At 35.3% G+C, this 20,062-nt stretch overlaps 2 protein-coding genes across 3 annotated transcripts; one reads left to right on the top strand and one right to left on the bottom strand.

Moving 5' to 3' along the window:
- Nucleotides 1-7,739: 7,739 nt before the first annotated feature.
- LOC129902760 (amino acid permease 6) lies at nt 7,740-13,053 on the top strand. The gene is made up of 7 exons (XM_055978145.1): nt 7,740-8,144; nt 8,241-8,474; nt 8,690-8,783; nt 8,978-9,192; nt 9,305-9,450; nt 12,059-12,286; nt 12,497-13,053. The coding sequence occupies exons 1-7, from the start codon at nt 8,042-8,044 to the stop codon at nt 12,920-12,922; spliced, it is 1,446 nt and encodes a 481-aa protein (XP_055834120.1). The 5' UTR covers nt 7,740-8,041; the 3' UTR covers nt 12,923-13,053.
- Nucleotides 13,054-13,842: 789 nt separating this feature from the next.
- LOC129902941 (RNA-binding KH domain-containing protein RCF3-like) lies at nt 13,843-19,487 on the bottom strand. 2 transcript variants are annotated; one of them, XM_055978387.1, is made up of 9 exons: nt 19,328-19,487; nt 17,585-18,279; nt 16,706-17,128; nt 16,286-16,540; nt 15,733-16,062; nt 15,405-15,481; nt 15,146-15,257; nt 14,346-14,503; nt 13,843-14,177 (listed from the first exon to the last, which is right to left on the bottom strand). In XM_055978387.1, the coding sequence occupies exons 2-8, from the start codon at nt 18,266-18,268 to the stop codon at nt 14,360-14,362; spliced, it is 2,025 nt and encodes a 674-aa protein (XP_055834362.1). In that variant the 5' UTR covers nt 18,269-18,279; nt 19,328-19,487; the 3' UTR covers nt 13,843-14,177; nt 14,346-14,359. The 2 variants fall into 2 exon arrangements, with proteins under 2 accessions (XP_055834362.1, XP_055834363.1); XM_055978388.1 differs by having other exon boundaries at nt 17,585-18,270.
- Between the last annotated feature and the right edge of the window lie 575 nt (nt 19,488-20,062).

Here is a 20,062-nt window from a genome sequence, read left to right as displayed (position 1 = left end):
CATCACCCTTTGGCATTATGATAAATGACAAGAGTCTGCATAAACGTTCTAATCTTTTTCAAGATTTTGTTTCTATTTTTAAACGCGTTTATAATTGACTGTATGTTGTCACTTACTTGCCTGTGATGTATAATGTCTTCAAAGAATCTTCTTTTTTTCTTCATTATTATTATGTGATAAAGTTGAGGTCATTATATTATTGATAGAATCATCTGTCTAATATATGGAAAATCAATTTTTTATTTTGTTTTTTTACTAATTATTTAACCTATTTTCATAATATATAGTAATATTTTGAATTTGATACATTTATCGTTCTTGCTAGTTATTTACACGTAAAAGGATCTACAGGGTTGACCGCATCAGAGTATGTTGTTAGTCAAGGTCGTGTGGAAGCTAACTAATGATGTAATAGATAGTTGTAACGACATGTTCCTGTCGTTATGGATAAGCCAATAGGAAGAAAATCGGGTCAGAAAATTTTTGGGTAGTGACTTGGAGGCCGTTTGGATTGGCTTATAAGCTTTTTTCAACTTTTTTTGAGATTTTGGTTGGCCAACTTAAAGTCATTTTGTACTTAAAATAAGCCCCAATAAATAGTTGGGTTTATTTGGATGAACTTATTTTAAGCAGTTTATAAGTTGAAAACAACTTATAAGTCAAAAAAAAAAAAAGTTAGCCTGCACCTACTGTTTTTTTTAAAACTTATAAGCAGTTTTCAACTTATAAGCTGCTTAAAAATAAGTCAATCCAAACAGGCTATTGGAAACATTGAGCCTAGGCCGAACGTAGACGAAATTTGAGTCAGGTGAGGTCTAGGGTAATCCGATAATGGATGGGGGATTGAATTGTTAGTTTCATCATTGGAGTTGATAGCCAAGACGATAGAAGCCTGTACGACTTTACGAAATCGTATTCGGGCGAGTAAAACTCTCGAAATTGAACTTGGCCTGAAGTATTGATTCTAAAACGTCATGGGTTGAGAGTGTGTTGTAAAATGGGAGCTTGGGACTCAATAACTAACTTTCTGTCTCCATACATTCCGCCATAGCGGGATTATTCCCCCCCTAGGGTGGGGCCACTGTAACGGGATGGTCCCACTGTGGAGGGATAGTCACAAATTAAAACGGAAAAAAGTCTCAAAATCGTTTTTAATCATCTCACTTCGTTCTTAAGAGACCAGAAACGACCTAGGGCGAATTCTTGCAGTTTTCCACCAAATTTTGTGCTAAGGTAAGCCAATCATTTCTCTAACTCATATTTTGATTGTTAGTACCTAGAATCCATAAGGGATAACTTAAGAGAGGGTTCTTGACTTGAATTTAATGATGGAAAATAGCCGTAGGTGGGTGATAGAATCATGAAAGTGACCAAGTTTAGGATTTTGGATATAAAACAAGTATTGTGGGCCATTATTTGTTTATTCCTTGTAATTGTTGTTATTTTTAGACCAAGAACAAGCCGAAAGACTTCGAAAAGGAAATATTGTAGCTTTTTAGAGTTCTCAAAACTTGATTTCGAGGTAGGTGATGATTTTGTCTTTTAGTGTGTGTCAAATGTGCTCGTTAACTACTTCATTTGTATGCATATATGTATGTGAATTGGGAAGGATAAAATGAGCCACATGAAATTACTGTCTAATGTCAATGGCATGCAATGAACATGTTCTTAGTATTAATGATTGTTAAGACTATGCATTGTAATGGTGATTGCGTTGTGTTTGATTGGACTGAGTGTCACGTTTCGACACGTACTTGGATCGAATGTCATATTCGGACACAATATTGGATTGGGTGTCACGTTGCGACACACTAATATTTGAAGTGTAGGTTCCATGAGCGAACCATTCTTGAATGTGTATTGAAATTGAGACTGTTAACCCATGTATATGTATATGTACTGTTTATGAGATGACAAATGATATTCTATACATGCGTGTTTACTGTGTTGTAGCTACTTGTTCATATCTCATTTACTGGAATTACCGCGTGATCCTAACAGTACACCAATGTTTAGTGTACTAATATTGCACTTGCTCTTTCTTTGTTGAGTACAGGGCATCTTCAGGCGGCTGTTGAGACACCTCGCGTAGACGACCTTTGAGTGGTAGAATTCAAGGGTGAGCCAGTTCTTTCACGCTACTGTAACACCCCTAAAAAATTTTCCCCTAAAATTCAAACCCTTCTTGTATACGGGTAGGGTCGAACTCGAGCATTGAGGAGCGTATGCATGAGTCGAAATGAGTCTTTGAGAATTTGAGCAGCGTTAGAGGTGAGGCGGGGTCATGAAGGACCCCTAGGATCAAATTAAATCCAAAAGATTCGTCGTGGCTAAGTTTGGGTGGGAGTTCGCATAAGGGGTCAACTTCTAACGACCCTATCTTTTGAAAGACGACAATCTGGGTGGCCCATGACCCATCAAATCAAAAGTCGTTGAGTCTTCTTTCCAACGCCACCAAGAATGAAACTTTTGGAGTTCGGAGTCGAAAGATATGACGATCCTAAGATGAACTAGCATAGCAGAGATTTTCAAGCCTGGGTTGCAATTGCTGGAAAACTGGGCTTGGCGCCACAGTGGCGCGACGCGCCACTATCGTGCCAGAAACATGCCTTAGTAGTTTGGACTTTGGCGCGGCGCGCCACTAAAATTTTTGCAGGGTTTTTCAGGCCAAATTCCCAGAACTCAGAACAATGGCCTTGGCGCTGTAAGGGCGCGACGCGCCACTATCGCGCCAGAAACATGCCTCAGTAGTTTGGTCTCTGGCGCGGTGCGCCACTACGAGGTGTGCAGGTTTTAGGCGTATTTCAGCCTGGCGCTGCAATGGCGCGACGCGCCACTATCGCGCCAGGTGCATTTTTGCCTATTTTTCAGAACTTTTGAGAAGGGACAATTTGGGAATTGCCCCAAATTATATATGTATCACCCTAGACTATTTTGGGATCATTTCTTCAGCCCCCACTCTCTCTCTAAAAGCCCTAGAAACCTCTTCTCTCTCTCTCTCTCTTTTCTTCTTCCTCTCCAAATCCTTCTCCAACAAGAAGAGTTCCAAGAGCTTTAAGGTTTGAGTTTCCCATTAAAGACCCAACCACAAGGTTTTCTTCAAGTCTTCACTAAGGTATGTAAGGCTATCCAAAAACATAGGTTGAGTCCACCTATGTGCCCTATTCTTGTTTGAGATTAAATGTTCAAAAAAAAATGAAGTTCTTTAGTATGGGTTATGGTTGAATGAGTTTTGTTTCCTATTTATTTGATTCTATATGTGTCAATGTTGTTGAGCTAAGAGGTTCCAAAAATGAGCCCTTATGTGAGTATGAGTTGATGAAGAAATGAGTTGTGAAATATGTTTTATTTATCTTCTTAACTATATAGATTATGATAAAGGATGTTACTTTCTTGAAAATGTTGCTCAATATGGAATGTCAATTTAAAGTCTTGAAATTGTGATAAGCCTCAGAGATTTCTCAAATAGATGAAAGAAATGATTGATCATATCTAGATGATGCTACATGTGTGCATTTAAATTTCTTTTGGAGATGTGATTGAGATTGATTGTGATAGAGTTGATGAGTTGACAAGGTTGTAATGAGACTTGTCGACATGATTTGATTGAGTTGATTGGATGGAGTTTTATGAGCATTGAGTCTTGGGAGGAGTATTGAGCACCGAATTGGACAAGAGTATAGTCCATACTCGAACCCAATACCTATGTTGCCAAACGTAGGGGGGATTGAACCGTTAAAGTCGGATGCTTCCCCGAGAGATTTGTCCTGACATTATAGGACTTGGTTGGATTGGATCCATGAGTGTTTGATTCGTTCATACCCTGGCAAAGTATGAACGGGCGCGGCAACAACGCCATTTTGTTGTACCTTCACTGGCTCATAAGTGATGGTTGTCGGATAAGAGAAACTCCCAATAGGTCTTGATAGTACTCTGAGTCAGATTGAGTTGAATTGTATGTGATTGGTCCCGCCTAAATCATATTCTTGTTTAGACTTAGGACATTTGATTGAGTTGTTATTCCTCTTGAGTTGAGCTTCCGAGTTGATAAATTCTTCCTTGATGTTCGTTGTATTCGGCCATTTTACATACCCGTACATTCCATGTACTGACGCCATTTGGCTTGCATCATTTCATGATGCAGAGACAGGTACTAGCGGTCATCAACCGGCGCTCCGTTGAAGATCCACATACGCTCCCAGCTAGTTGGTGAGTCCTCCTAGTTCCCAGAGGATGTTGAGTCTTCTTGTACAGTTTTGTTGTCCTTTCTTTTATTTTGATTGTTGGTAGCCATGGACTTGTCATTGGCACCTCTTGGACTTAGATAGAGGCTTCATAGACTGGAGTGTGGGGAGGTTGAACGATTATTTTGAGGAATCTTATTTTATGTGTTTATCGAGTTTATAAATGTTTGGCCTTCGGCCCTCCTATTGCGAATAGTAATTCATTAATTGAGTTTCCGCTAAGAGAATGTGATTGAATGAATGTGTGACTGGACCAGGTGGTTCGCTCGGGGGTCATAAATGGCCTTCGGGTGCCGGTTACATCTAGGGTACCCTTCCGGGGCGTGACAACTACCATGAGTTCTTCTTTGTCTTGGTCCCTCCTTTTCGGACCCGAATTTGTAGACACCTTATTTCTATGACTTTCGGGATTGTATCCCCTTTCTTAAACTTGTGATTTATTAAGAGTTTTGGTACAATGACTTTCGGATTTTAGGGGTAAATTTCCACATATTTTGGTTGAATTGTTTAACTTTCTGAGTTATGGGAACTCAATTCTTATTTCATTATTTAAAACTGCTTCCGCATCTTTAAATGCTTTTGTTTCGTTAAGCATGTTGTGTTTTGGGTGTTGTATCGATTCTCCAACCGGAGGATTAGTGTGAGTGTCAATCACGACGGATCAAGATCATGACAATAGCGATATATATTTATCACTATCTTCGATCCATATATTTATGGGCGGATCTATACAAAAACTTAGGGTGACATTACGATTGAACTCTATATTTATACGTGAATATCCATATATATGGATAAGGATTAGTATAAATTTTAACCATGCATGCAATGAGAGAAACAATGAAGATCATGGTGTCAGCGGTTGAAGTTCATGTTTTCCATCATGGGGAGGCAAGTTTGAATCCTATTGAGTTCGTTTTTTAAAATATATTATCTTAGCATACCGAATTCTTTGTTAAAAAATATTATAAAGTTGAAGCTATCTAAATTTAGACCTCTCTTCTAACTAAAATCTTAACTACACTAAGTAGACATGACTTTTCTTTTGTAGAATCTTGTTGATAAATAATAATAATTAATTAATTAAATATAGCTTTCCTCTATGTATATAAAACCCACTTTTTAAAATGTTACATATAGTAGTGTGGCGTGTAGTGGAGCTTCCAAATTCTGAATTCGTTCATATTTTTGTTTGAAAGTTTTATATATATTTAATAACTTTAGTCATAAGAAAATTTATCTAAACTATCATTTACATCCTTGTTAAACATTTGCTCGACTTAATCCTAAGAGTTCGATCAGTAAAAATGATGACTTTATCTTATTTTTTTAATATCTCAAAATAAATTCAGATTGTCATAGCACGAATAATATCAACCGGAGGTAGTAACTTTTTACTCTATTTTGACAATTTATCAAACCAAATGAGTGGAAATGTTGAACTTGCTAACTACTTTAGCATCAAAGTAATAGTTTTTATTTACAAAATTTTAGTCTCAACCTTCAAGCCCCTTCACTAAGCATTCCATTGGCTTTCCTAATATTCTTAATTTTCGAATATTTGGACTTAAAAGTTAGCATTCTTCAAAGTAATCAATCATTTGGAATAAAATGATTATAAGAGTATCAAAGAATACCTAATTTGTGGTGTCTTATAACTTGTCTAACTGGCATATTAATTTGAGTCTCAAGTTAAACTTCTCACTTTACTTTTACAAAGATAAATATAAGAAAAGACAAGATTATAATTCGTATATTCTGCTTAGTGAAAATAAAATAATGAAACATTTGTAAATTAATTATCTTAGATGTAGAAGTGGAAGTTAAACATAGAGTAGAGACCATTCAAGGTAGAAAATTTCCCTTTTTGGTGGTCAAAACACCAATCAATTGAACTATTGAACTAATTAATTATTAAAGGAATCTAAAACTCTTAGTCAGGTCCTGTTCATAAACTAACTTTTTGAAAGGTTTGTCCATGTATTCTTTTGTTCCAAATTCTTGTAAACGTGTTTAATATTCCTTTTTAGTGCTAATTTAAGATAAGTTGGAGTGTGCCACTCAAAAATGAAAATTCCCAAAATTATAGGTTTTATCTTTATCTAGTTGTGCTGTGCATGCACCAAAAACTACCTTTTGTCCAAGAAAAAGAGAGTCCATCTTGGAGGGCCATTATTTTTTTCCCCACAATTGGCGCATAAAAGGTTTAGCTAAAAAACGAAATCATTTCTCCATATTCTAGTAAGTACTCCATAACAAAGAAGAATTTTCCCCATCTTTACCCTAAAATGTGTAACTCACAGACACTAATGGTGGTAAAAGATAGTCATGTCATGAATTATTAGATTCACTAATTTAGTGATGTGTTAGTGGACATTGCGGCTGAACATCTATTTCTCGTATATTATTTCATAACGAGGTCGGCCGATAGAATCACTTCATGTATCGGGCCGTTATATATTGAACATTACAGACTGAGTATTTACTTCTTGTATATTGTTACGCACAAAGATGATGGACATGTACCTCCAACAACAACAACAAGAATAGAACTATATATAGGCCGACTCTTATGTTGGGAGAATTTCGGGGTATAAGTTTAACCACCACAACACACCCTATTTCTAGGGCATGCTATAGTTATTAGTCTCTCGACAACGAGAATGGGAGATGATTGCCGATAAGATAGATGCTTCATTAATCATTTTAACTTAAAGGCATTTCGTTATATACTTAATTTAAACCCTTTTATGAATTGTAATTTTCCAATAAAAAATTGAACCCCCTCTCACCAAAGGTAGATATGCCCCTATCTATAATAAGTGGGAGTAATAACCTAAAAATAAACTATAATAAGTTAAAATACACTAATAATAATAATATCAAATTCTTCATACCGTCAGTATATGTAAGTTAAATTTGTGTTAAAATTTTCATAAAAAGAGGAACACATATATATATATATATATATATATATATAGATAGATAGATAGATAGATAGATAGATAGATAGATAGATAGATAGATAGATCATCTCGAATATGATGTAGGGTTGATGGTGAAGTTTTAGGAAGGAAATTTGAGGAAGTAACGTAACCTTATACTATTATGTTCTTTAAGGAACTAACTTGGAAGGAGATTGATGTTTTCTTCTTTGTCATGGCAATTCGAAATTTGTAAAAAAGCCGAACAATTCATCAAAGAATACAAAATGACTTTAAAAAGTAAAAAGACCATTGAGTCAACTAAGGATCTCTCCTCCCACTTTCTTAATTTCTTATATTTGCAAAATAATGTTTGTTCAAAGTTTCCAATGAATGGTATAGCACAAATGTTTCATTTTCAATTGTTAGGACCAAATGCAAAAGGCAATTTGTGGGGACCTTTTTTCTTATTGGAGGGGGTGGGTGGATTTGGGGGTATGGTTGGGGTGGGTGATACAAGATTGTCATAAATATATAAGCACATTAGAGGGTGCAAAATAAGCACCATCATTTCTTGGCCTAAAATCCATATTATTACACCAAAATTTCCTACTATAGTATTTTAGTTAAAAGATTTATCAAAATCTTTAAGTAGTATAGTTTTTCAAATCCTCCCACTACTCTTGGCTCCTTTTGACTCTTAATTTTTAACAAAAAAAGCCACTTATTATTGCCCTTTTCTTGACACTCAATTGTCCTTCTATTTTCTTTTCTCTTATATAAATCCATCTTTCCTTAAACCATTCTTGCACTTAAAACTCCAAACAATAGCTCACAAAAACACACACTTGAGAAGACACTTATAGAATATATATGGCACCTGAATTTCAGAAGAACACTATGTACGTGTCAAATGAACTCGAAAGTGGAGACGTTCAAAAAAACTTTGATGATGATGGACGCGAAAAAAGAACAGGTAATTACATGTTAATTTCACACTTGATATTTTCAAATTATGCACAAGTCATATATACTCTTCTACTGACTATAAATTCTGAATTCGCCTCTGCAGGGACTTTATTGACTGCGAGTGCACATATTATTACTGCTGTGATCGGTTCAGGAGTGCTTTCACTAGCATGGGCTATAGCTCAATTAGGATGGGTGGCTGGTCCTGCTGTTCTCTTTGCTTTTTCTTTCATCACATATTTCACTTCTAGACTTCTTGCCGACTGTTACCGCTCTCCGGGACCAATTTCCGGCAAGAGAAACTACACTTACATGGACGTCGTCCGCTCTCACTTGGGTACGTACTGTCAGTGCATACAACTTAAACGATAGAACTAATTGCAAAGATAATTGCTAATTATGGATTTAGAAGTACATATTTGACCGTTTAGTCAAAAATAATTATATTCACTAGCCGATATACATAATATACACATATACTATGTGTACATATTTACATATGCCTGCTATTATTCTGACATTTTCTTGATTTTTTTCATATAAAAAATACAGGAGGTGTGAAGGTGACACTTTGTGGAATTGCACAATATGCTAATCTTGTTGGAGTTACCATTGGATATACTATCACAGCATCTATTAGTATGGTGTAAGTACAAATAATTATTAAAAGTCCTATTTTAAAAGAAAATAATACGACCTTTTTGTCAATACTTTGACTAATTTGATCTTATGACAATGACGTAACTAGTGTAATTAAATAAATGATACGCTTATGTCATAGTCTCATATTTTATTTCCTGTGTTGTTAATATAATATTTATTTTGTGTAATAATTTTCAGGGCTGTGAAGAGGTCAAATTGTTTTCACAAAAATGGGCATGAAGCAAGCTGCTCAATTGAGAACTACCCATATATGATAATATTTGCAGTAATTCAAATAATTCTTAGCCAAATACCAAACTTTCACAAGCTCTCATGGTTATCAATTCTTGCTGCTGTTATGTCTTTTACTTATGCTTCTATTGGTCTTGGGCTCTCCATAGCCAAAGTAGCAGGTACTAGCTATATACATCGACAATATAAAATATTCTTATATTTATTATTACTACGTAGAACTTAAACTTTTGATGGTCCATAACAAGACACTAATTAGTTAAAAAAATGTAGGTGTGGGACACCATGTGAAGACAAGCCTAACAGGAGTGGTAGTAGGGGTGGATGTATCTGGAACAGAAAAAGTATGGAGAAGTTTCCAAGCTATTGGAGATATTGCATTTGCTTATGCTTATTCCACCGTCCTCATTGAAATACAGGTAACCTTAGTTTCATTATATATCTTAATTTTTCATATTTTAAGATTGATTAGCTGATGTTTGTCTACATGTGAACTTGCATCAATTATGGGTCCTCCTACGCATGCTTCAACATATATATGTGGACATACTAGTTTTTTTTTAAATATGTATGTATAGATCTGAGTCAAAAATAATGAGTTCAATTGAATTTATAACATATGATTTATCATTTCATGAATTCGATTTGGGCGTATTCTTTCTTCAACTAACGAAAACGAAAAGATTTTTGCGGAATTGCCACATATAAAATTAAGCATAGTTTTACAAAGAAATAGTTACTTGTTTGGTTCGAGTTCATAAGCAGTATCAATTGCACTCACTTTAGCTACGACTGGTTAGCTCAAGTGAATTTCCTTTACCAATCCACTGCCGAAGAATCGCCGGCTCGTTCTTCGGCACGCTATCAAAGCCCTATTGCCATCTCCCCTTTAGTGCCTCCAACTCCACCACCCTCGACTTTCACCCCCAAATTGTGTGGTATTATATTACATTTAAATATTTTTAATATCGTTTTACTTATCAAACACAAAAAAAAGCTCCTTCTTTTTTAGCGAAATAATATTTTTCATGAAAAACATTTTATACTGTGTCAAACACTTTCTGATTTAAAAAGCAGCAAAACCTTAAATGGTACCCTTATATGTTCCATTAAAATTCATACCATTTTGTACAAAATCTTGACTCCCCAGTGACTAGTACCCCACCTATTAATTCATTCTCACCCAAACAAAAGTCTGAGGTACTCAGTTGAAATGTGTGCCTCACTAATTAATGAAAGCGTTGCATTTGTTGTACAAATCTATTTTATATTTTACTACTTTTCAGTAATCAGTCTCATAGTCAGCTAGGCCACATGTTCGGTTTTGTAGCATTAGGAATTCGAATGGTCCATCTTTTATTACTTAAATTTAATATATATAATACTATGAGCATTTCACAAATATCAAAGATATCTTATGTTACGAGTCTCTCTGTGTTTACAAAATAGAAATAAAATTTACCTATTTATTTATTTTTTCAGATTTCACTTAATATATTATTGTCGATTTATTTATAAATGTTTTTTTAAATAACGTTAAAAAATATTCGATCTTTATATTTTTTTTTTCTTTAACTGAAAGCCACAGCAAAACTCACGTGCACTGTTTTTTTCCTTTAATTAAAGAATTAAGTACATTAAAGTAGTGGACCCCATAATATGTAGCTATTTTCCCCCGTTCTTTCTTCGGAATATGATGTTAAAGCCAGAATAGTAATATGAAGAATATATAGTACTCCCTCCCCATTAATTTATTTGTATGATATAATTCGAGATTTGAATTTAAGAAAGTAAATTAGACTTTTAAATTTTGTAATTTTAAATTAAATATATGTAATATGTACCAAAATATCATGTCATCTTGTGATTTGGAACATATTATGTGGAAAGTTAAAATTAAGAGTTGTTAAAAATAAGAATTTTTTTTTAAAACTGATTAAAAAGAAAAATATGATAATTAAATTGAAATAGACGGAGTATATAATTATTCTTCTTGGACCAGAAAAAGATGGACCACGAGTTTGGGTGATTGATTCTTGATTCTTTAGGCCTTTTTCATAAAATAAAAAAAAAGGTAAGTGAAAGCCCACTCTTACGCTTCTTATCGTTTCATAACAACCATCTTTTTTTGTTTGTGCAATTACCCGATAACGATGGCCTCAATTTTTAGCATGGTGACATCTTTTGTTGTTTTGTCATATGATGTAATTCAAGCAAGAATTGATTTCAATGGGCCCCAACTCTCATGTTCATGATATTAATAATTAAAGTGAAAAGAACACTTGTATCCAAAAAGAAGAATTATTTACAAGTCGTTTTATATCTTTTGTTTTTAAATGCTGATTCGCGTCGACACCATCAAAATATATATATACTCTGATGATATCAAAGAGGAAGAAGTAGTGTTTCAGTGAAAACACTAGTCAGTTACTCTTCATACCATTAAAGTATATATATAACATTCAGTGTTCAGTGAAAAGACTTTACTCAATTACTATTTGATACTATCAGAGTATATATATCACCATCAGAGTATATAAATACTTTGATGAATCAAGGATGAAGAAGCAGTGGTTCAGTGAATAGAACAAGGGGAGAGTCGGGTAAATAGTTGGGACCGTGGATCCAATCAGGATAAATAGTTTAGATTGACTCCAATTTGAATAAATATTTTGCCTAATGAATCTAATTTGTGTAGTTTTCCCGTAATAAGAATAGCCCAAAATTGTTTGGTACCTTTCCTAAATCAAGCAATCTTGCGGTTAGACTTGACAAAACAACTAAGATATATATTAAATTCCAATAATTAGGAAAATAAAAGAAAATAGTGAGAATTGAATACACACGTAACTATATATTCTAGTGGACCGTCATTCTAATATTGTAAAATGCATTCAAAAGATTGAATATAGGCTATGTTGCTCGGACTTTTCAAAAATATTGTTATATCAATGTCAATCATTGAAAAATGCATTACTTTTGAAAGAATCATAGCAACATATTGATTAATCATCTCCTTAATTACAGGACACACTGAAATCATCACCTCCAGAAAGCAAGGTAATGAAGAGAGCCTCACTTGCTGGAGTTTCCACCACAACTTTATTCTATGTACTATGTGGTACCATTGGCTATGCAGCCTTTGGAAACAATGCTCCAGGAAATTTTCTCACTGGATTTGGTTTCTACGAACCTTTTTGGCTAATTGACTTCGCCAACGTCTGCATCGCCATCCACCTTATTGGAGCGTACCAGGTTAAGAAACTTCTATAACACATGATTCTCATTAACCTGTTTAAAGAAAATAAATAAGACTTTTGAATCTTGAAGTCTTAAATATGTCACGTGGAAAGTTAAAATTAAAGAGTTGTCAAAATAGGAAAGAGAGACAAATAAATAGAAAAAGGAGTATACAACATCATCATAATTATCTAACGAATATCAAATGTATCTGTCATTTCTTAGGTTTTCTGCCAACCTTTATATGGATTCGTGGAGTCTCGTTGCAGCCAGAAATGGCCAGACAGCAAATTCATCACCTCAGAATACGCGATGCAAGTTCCATGTTTTGGTGCTTACAACGTTAACTTGTTCAGGTTGGTGTGGAGAACAGCATACGTTGTAGTGACATCGGTGATTGCAATGATATTCCCCTTCTTCAACGACTTCTTGGGGTTGATCGGGGCAGCATCGTTCTATCCATTAACCGTTTACTTCCCAATAGAGATGCACATTGCACAGAGAAAGATACCAAAGTATTCTTTCACATGGGTATGGCTGAAAATATTGAGCTGGACTTGCTTGATCGTATCACTCGTTGCAGCTGCTGGATCTATCCAGGGTCTTGCCAGTGATGTCAAGGATTACAAGCCTTTCTCAACTCAGCAATAAGCTAATTTTCAGAATTAATGTTCAAATTATTAAATATGTAATGTTTTCAATAAGAAATGTAATCCAAGCTGAAATATGGCTCTATGTTATTCTTATAATTATTTATACAGTATATTTCTTTTTTACATGGAGTTGAGCTGCTTTAGATCACTAAAATCTACCTGCAACCTAATTTTTGACTCATTTCTCATCACTAAGAAAATGATCTAAGTCATTTAGCTACTTATAAGAGCAGAGTACATCTACATTTAACGGGGCTTATGTATCTCAATCGTAATAGTTCACTGACTAACAAATTTGTTGATCAAGGCAGGCTAAATGAAACAATGAATAATGAATGCGTCGAAAAATCAGGTTCTACTCCTAGATGAGTACGAAAAGACGAGAAATAAGACTAATTAATAGACTACTCACGCCTCTTCCCTGCAGCTCCTAATCTATTCTTCCCTCTAGTCTGGTACACCTCCCTTACACATATGAAGAAAACAGATATATGTAAGTTTGACCTCTGTCAGAAAGACAAATGATCAAATTGTTAATAAGCTGAGCAGATCACATTGACTAACACTTAAAAATAAACAAATATACCCTGGGAAGAATCCGTATCTATGTAAGGGTCAATAGACCATGCATTTGTATTAAAAAATTAAATAAATATATATGTATATTAATCAAGGGTGGCTGCTTCTAAGCAAACTTCCTGGCTTCTGAGTCTGTTAATGATAAATAAGTTAAAAGAATTGTTTTGAAGAAATCAAAATAAGCGAGGTAGACTTAATATTATAAATCACAAGGGGCAAGTATGACGAAGCAAAAGCTGAATTGAGGTTTCTAAAATTTTCTCGACTGTCTATTAGTTCACATTAGACTGTTTTCATAGTTCCTTTTAATGCAGAGAAAAAAAAAAAGACATCCGAAAATGAAGTCTTCAAGATACACTTTATTAAATTGAGATGAGGGATGGCTCCATCATATTTGTTGGACAAAATGACAAGGGCAATCTATGTCTGCAAACAAACATGTTTCGAAAAACCCATCCCTTCCCCTTCCTAGAATGATCATCTCAAGTGAAGACATATCAATATGTTCTGTGAAAACTTTACAACCACAGTATCCGATCTGTTAAGCCAACTTGCAATACTTCTGATACTCTTAACATGCATTCTTCCATTTTTCCTTGTCAAGAGTTTTCTTCCCTGCGAACTGCTAAACCATATCTTCCAGTTGCTGTCAACACCAAACTCCAGCTTCAGCACTGTGTAGCACACCATAACAAATAAGTTTTCTGATATAAGTTAAAAGTGTCCTTCAAATTCACAATGACAAAAGAATGAAAAAGGGAGTACAGTTAACTGATCTCCATTCACACAGCTCGTGAAAACAAATGTCATTCAATTTAAAGTCCACAAGATTTAAAAATTACCTCGCTGCCACCAATCAAGCAGCTTCAGTCTCGACCATTACAAATGCTTGAATGAGACTCTGAGCAGCATTCGTCTGCTCAGGCGTCCCAGATATAATGATCACAGTCTCTGTTGCTCCAGGCTTGGGATCATTTATGGTGACTTTCGCATCAGAAATCTAGAAAAATAATTAGTCAAATGAAGAGTCAGGCTTGGGATCAATTATGGTGACTTTCGCATCAGAAATCTAGAAAATAATTAGTCAAACGAAGAGTCAAAAGTATAATATACTTTCATACAACGCAACAAATTTGTACTTGCCATAAATGACACTAAGTAGGAGTTTGAACATGGATTTGATTGAAACTTGGAAAAATTGGTTTATTGAACTTGAAAAAAAGTAATTAGAAGTTGAAGTTGTGTTCAGACATATATTTCATTTGAAAGAAAGTTGAGGTTGTGTGAGTGGAAAAAGATTTTTCAGTTGAAAAACTAATCAAAAAATCAGTCTAATGTATATCCAAACAACTAAGGCTCCCATCTTCTTTTAAAACAAGGGAGCAGAACATGGAGAGAAAGACATGAGGGCATCTAGAAAAGTAAAATATTGAGAACAAAGAAAATGAATACTCAGACCAAATAGGTACAAATATGTACAAAACGAGGGCCATAATATTTTGTCAAATACATACATTTCACATACATAAAGATGGAGATCATATATATTTTTTATTGGGCATGGCCTAAAGTAAAGACCAATCAGAAATAAAGGGCAGAATGCACAAAAAAAGTATAATGCTAATTAGGGACATAGTCATACCTCACATATTTGTCGAAGACATCCCCCACCTTCTCCATAGATTGCAGGAATGACAGATCGAGGTACAACTACTTCCACGGTAGTGCTTGTGATCACAGCGGGATTACTTCCTCTATATTAATGAAATTCACGTGTAACAGAGACATACATATATCATTGATGTATAATAGAAAAGGCAGTTCATAAATGAACTCTAAAACATCAAGAAGAAAAAGAAAGCAAAATGAAAGAGTCTGGTCATGATTTAGAAAGTACAGACCCTCCAAAGACGCCGATATTTCGAGGACCTCCTGCATAGTCTGGGAAGCCTAGATGTCCCCCACCTTCACCCAGTCCCTGCAATTCAGTTCAGAAAAATAATATCTCAGATGTTTGTCACTTTTTTTGGATCTTTACTTTTTATTCGAGCAGAAAGAAGACGTGCTCTAAGACAATTCTGACGCTCACTTTAAATTGCATTATGAAAGCAACAAGCATGTGGTTACAAGTACATAAGGTGGAGCAGTCTATATATAAAAATCAACCAACTCCTACTATAAAAGTAACAAGAAACTAGAATGGTAGAACTAACTGCAACCAAATGCTACCTGAGAACCCCATGGTGCTGAAGATGGCATTCTATCAGAAATATGAGGTGGAACGCCTGGCCTATGGAAATTTTGCATAAAGGGAGGACGATCATCATGTGGATGGAAACCACCATGTGGAGGTAGAGCATCAAACTTGTGAAAAGGTGGACGAATGTTGGAGAACATGCTTGGAGGTGAAAATTCTCTCCTTCCCATGTGTGAAGGGAATGGAGGTACTTGGTCCAGAAACCCAGGGTTTGAAGGAAATGCATCACGAAAGTAATGATTCTGTAATCTGGCAGTTATCTGCAGAAGGGCTTCATGAACTTTTTCAACATCTCCATTTATCTGAGCAACCAAAAAGAAAAGTTAAAAGCAAGTTGAGAACTAGAAATTAGGCCTGTCCTTAAACCAAACAAATGTTGCCATAGACATCACACTAATCCAAAATAGAGAAAATAAAAATATAATAAAATGTCAAACTAGCAACAAACCCTCTAAATATGCAAAAGAAAAATTGCAAATTTTTATTCTTAGTAACATCACTCAAATCATAAAAAGCAAAAAATACCTGAATGACTTCTTCATTTTCCGCAGCACACTTTGGGATTTGATCCTTGCCTACAATACGAATATACGCTCCAGTTGACTTCCTCATTTCAGCTATTATGCCACCACCTTTACCCAAGAGACACCCAATTTGATTGGAGAACACCAAGAGTTTTGCAACCATAACATTGTCCTGGTTCTCAGGTGCGGCCCTAAAAATCCGGGATTGGATGCGAAGGACAGCATCTTGCGGCAAAGATATTCTATCATCTGGGTGCTGCATAAATAGAATGACCTTAGCCTTTTATTATTAGGTTATAGAAAAACAAAGAAGCATGATTAAGAAGCGGAAAGAAGAATGGTCCCCCCCCCCCCCGGGAACCTGCCAATAAAAGGGAATCCAAGAAAAAGAAACCAAATAGAGTAAAGATTCAAATCATACCGCTGGACCAGAGATGACAATAATTCGATCTTCAGAATCCCCTGTCCCTTCCAGAACTTTGATTTGACATCCAGTCTCATGCTGAAGTGCTTTGATTATACTTCCTCCCTTTCCAATTATACCTCCAACTTTTTCGTCTGGACAAAGTAATCTGAAAGTCAAAGCATCAGGAAAAGGGTTTATTCGACCAGGTATACCAACTTCGCCAACACGAAATCCAACAGAGGAAGGTGGCCCCTGCCCATGGTAAGGACGTGTTGACGGTGGACGCAATTCCCGGTTAGACAGAGGACGTCCAGGAGACTGAGAAGATGGACCACCAGCATCAGCAGAGAGAAAATCCTGATCCCAAAAGGAACTCTCAAGTAATTGTCGAGCAACGATTTCAAGAGCTCTTTTAACTGCATCACGGTCCCCAGAAATCTGCAACATAACAATTAGGTATGTCTCCAGAATTCTGGTTAAAATGACAAGATTTGACTAACAGAGTACTGCATAAAAGCAGCAGACAATATTCACAATGATCCAACTCTGTGAATCGTGAGGCAGGAAATGAGATGTCAATGAAGCAGTATTCACTGTGAATCAACAAGTAAGAGGAGTATGCAACTTTCTCAAATAGAATTGTATAGATACAAGGGCCATTTTCTATCACCAGAGTTAATCAGAGTACCTCCTAACGTAGAAACTATAGTTATATCAATATTAAGCCACAGACCTCTCAAAACATCGTGCAAGCACACACAAGTAAACAGGCAGGATTACAAATACAACTCAGACAGATAAATGATCACACTGATGACAGTTAATGGCAAAGCTGAGAGAATCAAGTTGACTAATACTTGCACGGAATGAATGAATAAATATCAACAAATATACCTGAACCAATTCATCAGATGAAGATGCACATGAAGGTAGTTTGTCCCTGGGAAGAATTCGTATCTGTGACCCACTTTCAGAAGACATTTGCTTTATCACACTACCACCTTTTCCTAGCAAACAGCCCACTTGACTGGAGAGAACAAGCAATCTTATAATTAATGAGGAAGAATTATTACCCTCTTCATCTCCTCCATCCATTTGTACTCCTCCTTCAACCATCCTATCAAACACCAAGAATAGAGCTTTCTGAATAGATTCAGTTCCCTTTTCAGTTTTAGAATTTTCTGCCGGAAGAGACACCTTAGTCTCATCCTTATCACCATTTTCATCATTGAAACTGTCTTTTCCCTTAGTTTCACTCCCCTCAACATCATCCTGGAACTGTTTAGTTCCCACTTCATCTTCTTTTCCTGAACCTACAATAGTTATCACCCTCTCATCACAACCAACAATACTATCCTCAACTCGAACCTCTGCACCAGTTTCCTCTTGTATCCGAGAAATAATGCTACTATCCTCTCCGATAAGGAAATCTATTTTTGAAGCAGGGCATAATATACGAACTTTCACAGGTGATCTCTGGGAACTAAAAGATGATGATTTCTGCCATTTCCTTCGGCCATTTGTTTCTGCAAGGCTCTGATCATGTGGTCTCTTGGAAGGTGTCAACTTCATAGACATATCTGCAATTTCTTTTGTAATAGACGCTCATTTCAGGAAAGAATGATAAGACTATAGAGGATATATGAAAAAGATATGGAATGGTAAGACTATAGAGGGTGTATGAGAAAGGTATGGATTTTTTAAATTATTTTGAAAAGGTAGGGTAATTTAGGAACATTGCCAACTAGCAGAATCAATTTGGTAAGGCCTGAACCCATGAATGCAAATATAATCAATCAAAATCCATAGAGCCACAGTGGTAGTGATTTCTGAGCATTGTATGCGCTATTCTCTTATGTATGATCAGTAAGACACGTTTATCAAAGAGTGATACCTAAATCAGGGAAAATGAATGTCCCAAGTGTGAAGCCTAGGGGTGAGCAACATTGCATAGTTCAGTGTGATCATTTAGCATTCAAATTACTCTTCACCAAGACAAGTGGTAAATTTTAATACCTTCTCACCTAAAACATGGGCGGAGCCACCTTAGGCAAAGGTGGTTTGGTGTACACTCTTTGCCAGAAAATTATGTGGTGTATAGAGGTTAAATTTAGCTAATTATGAGTGTACATTTAATTTTGCCCACCCTTAACACCACTGAGAAGAAAATTTGCACATCCTTTGGCAAATTTCAGGCTCGGCGAGGTCCTAAACCCTTACAAACATACGCTATTTTTCATATAGGGGCGATTAGTCAATCCCTTCTTCTTCTTCTTCTTTATTTTAATAATATTACAAAGAACCGACGCACTTCATATGTACTTTTGATGTAATTTTATGCACTAGGTTTGCAAAAGCCCAAACTAGAGAAATCAAATTTCAGCTGAAGCTTAAAAATACGAACTTGTGAAAAGTTATTTAAAGGTCTATAGTTATAAACATCTAAACTAATCAGTTTCGTGGAATTCCATACCTATGCATTTGCTAGTAACAATCTGCACAAATTTGAAGTCTTTTGATTTATAACTTTAATTTTAGCAGAACATTTAGTTTGACCACTCAGTGAAATTAAAATCGAGAAAAACTGCAAGAGAAAACGAAAGAGTAAAGGAGAATTAAGAGATTCAGCATTTTTACCAGGCTTCCTCGGAGATATAACCGGACCGCTTCAACGGTGGAGTAGGGCTCTGCCGGCAACGCCGTAACGGTGAAGATAAACCTAGGTATCCGGCGGAGGTCAGGGAGAGTGGTGTTAATATCGGAAGGTTTCACTTTTGTTCTTTTTTATGGATTTTACAAATTTATTCGCGTGCATTTATTTCCAAATTACTACTTACTTTTTTTTGGTCATTTTTTTTTGTTTTCACACTATTTCTTCTTTCTTCTCTTCTTTTGCATTTTTAATAAAGAAAAATAAATAAATAAAAAGGTGTTAACAAAGAATAAAGATAATAAAAATTTTCTAGGAAAAGATGTGAACTCTGGTTCGATTTATTAAATTTTATTTTTGATTAAATAATTATTTGGTTGGATATTTAACGAAAATACATTCAAACAAACACCAATATAGTAAATTGTATATTTGTTTTCCTGAAATATTAACGTAAAAAAATTCACAATTTTTGGTAGTGCTAAGCCACCAATTCATTAAAGTACCTCTGATATTGTCCTATCTTATACTCATTGCTCAAGAGTTCATCCAAACTTTCTTGACGAAAAATTATATTATTTATACATAATAAAAATATTTTTTTATATATATATAATAAATGTCGAACCTCCTTAGACAAGTTCATGTGTTTACTTCTTCAAATTTTAAATCCCTTAAATTAAAATACTGGCTCTATCGCTGCTTATAAAGATATCACGTGA

The sequence above is a fragment of the Solanum dulcamara genome, chromosome 9 (assembly GCF_947179165.1).
Source record: "Solanum dulcamara chromosome 9, daSolDulc1.2, whole genome shotgun sequence".
Classification (NCBI taxonomy): domain Eukaryota; kingdom Viridiplantae; phylum Streptophyta; class Magnoliopsida; order Solanales; family Solanaceae; genus Solanum; species Solanum dulcamara.
The sequence above is the reverse complement of the archived record's forward strand: the minus strand, read 5'-3'. Positions and strand labels throughout refer to the sequence as shown.

Bases quoted from the DNA above. Each gene is read 5' to 3' on its own strand.
- LOC129902941 (XM_055978387.1), bottom strand. From the start codon at position 18,268: ATGTCTATGAAGTTGACACCTTCCAAGAGACCACATGATCAGAGCCTT. The intron at 16,541-16,705 runs GTATGATTTGAA...CTATTTATGCAG, and splicing joins TTGTCATCTCTGGTCCAGCG to CACCCAGATGATAGAATATC. The intron at 14,504-15,145 runs GTATGACTATGT...TTATTTTTCTAG, and splicing joins GTCTTCGACAAATATGTGAG to ATTTCTGATGCGAAAGTCAC.
- LOC129902760 (XM_055978145.1), top strand. From the start codon at position 8,042: ATGGCACCTGAATTTCAGAAGAACACTATGTACGTGTCAAATGAACTC. The intron at 8,475-8,689 runs GTACGTACTGTC...TAAAAAATACAG, and splicing joins CGTCGTCCGCTCTCACTTGG to GAGGTGTGAAGGTGACACTT. The intron at 8,784-8,977 runs GTAAGTACAAAT...AATAATTTTCAG, and splicing joins ACAGCATCTATTAGTATGGT to GGCTGTGAAGAGGTCAAATT.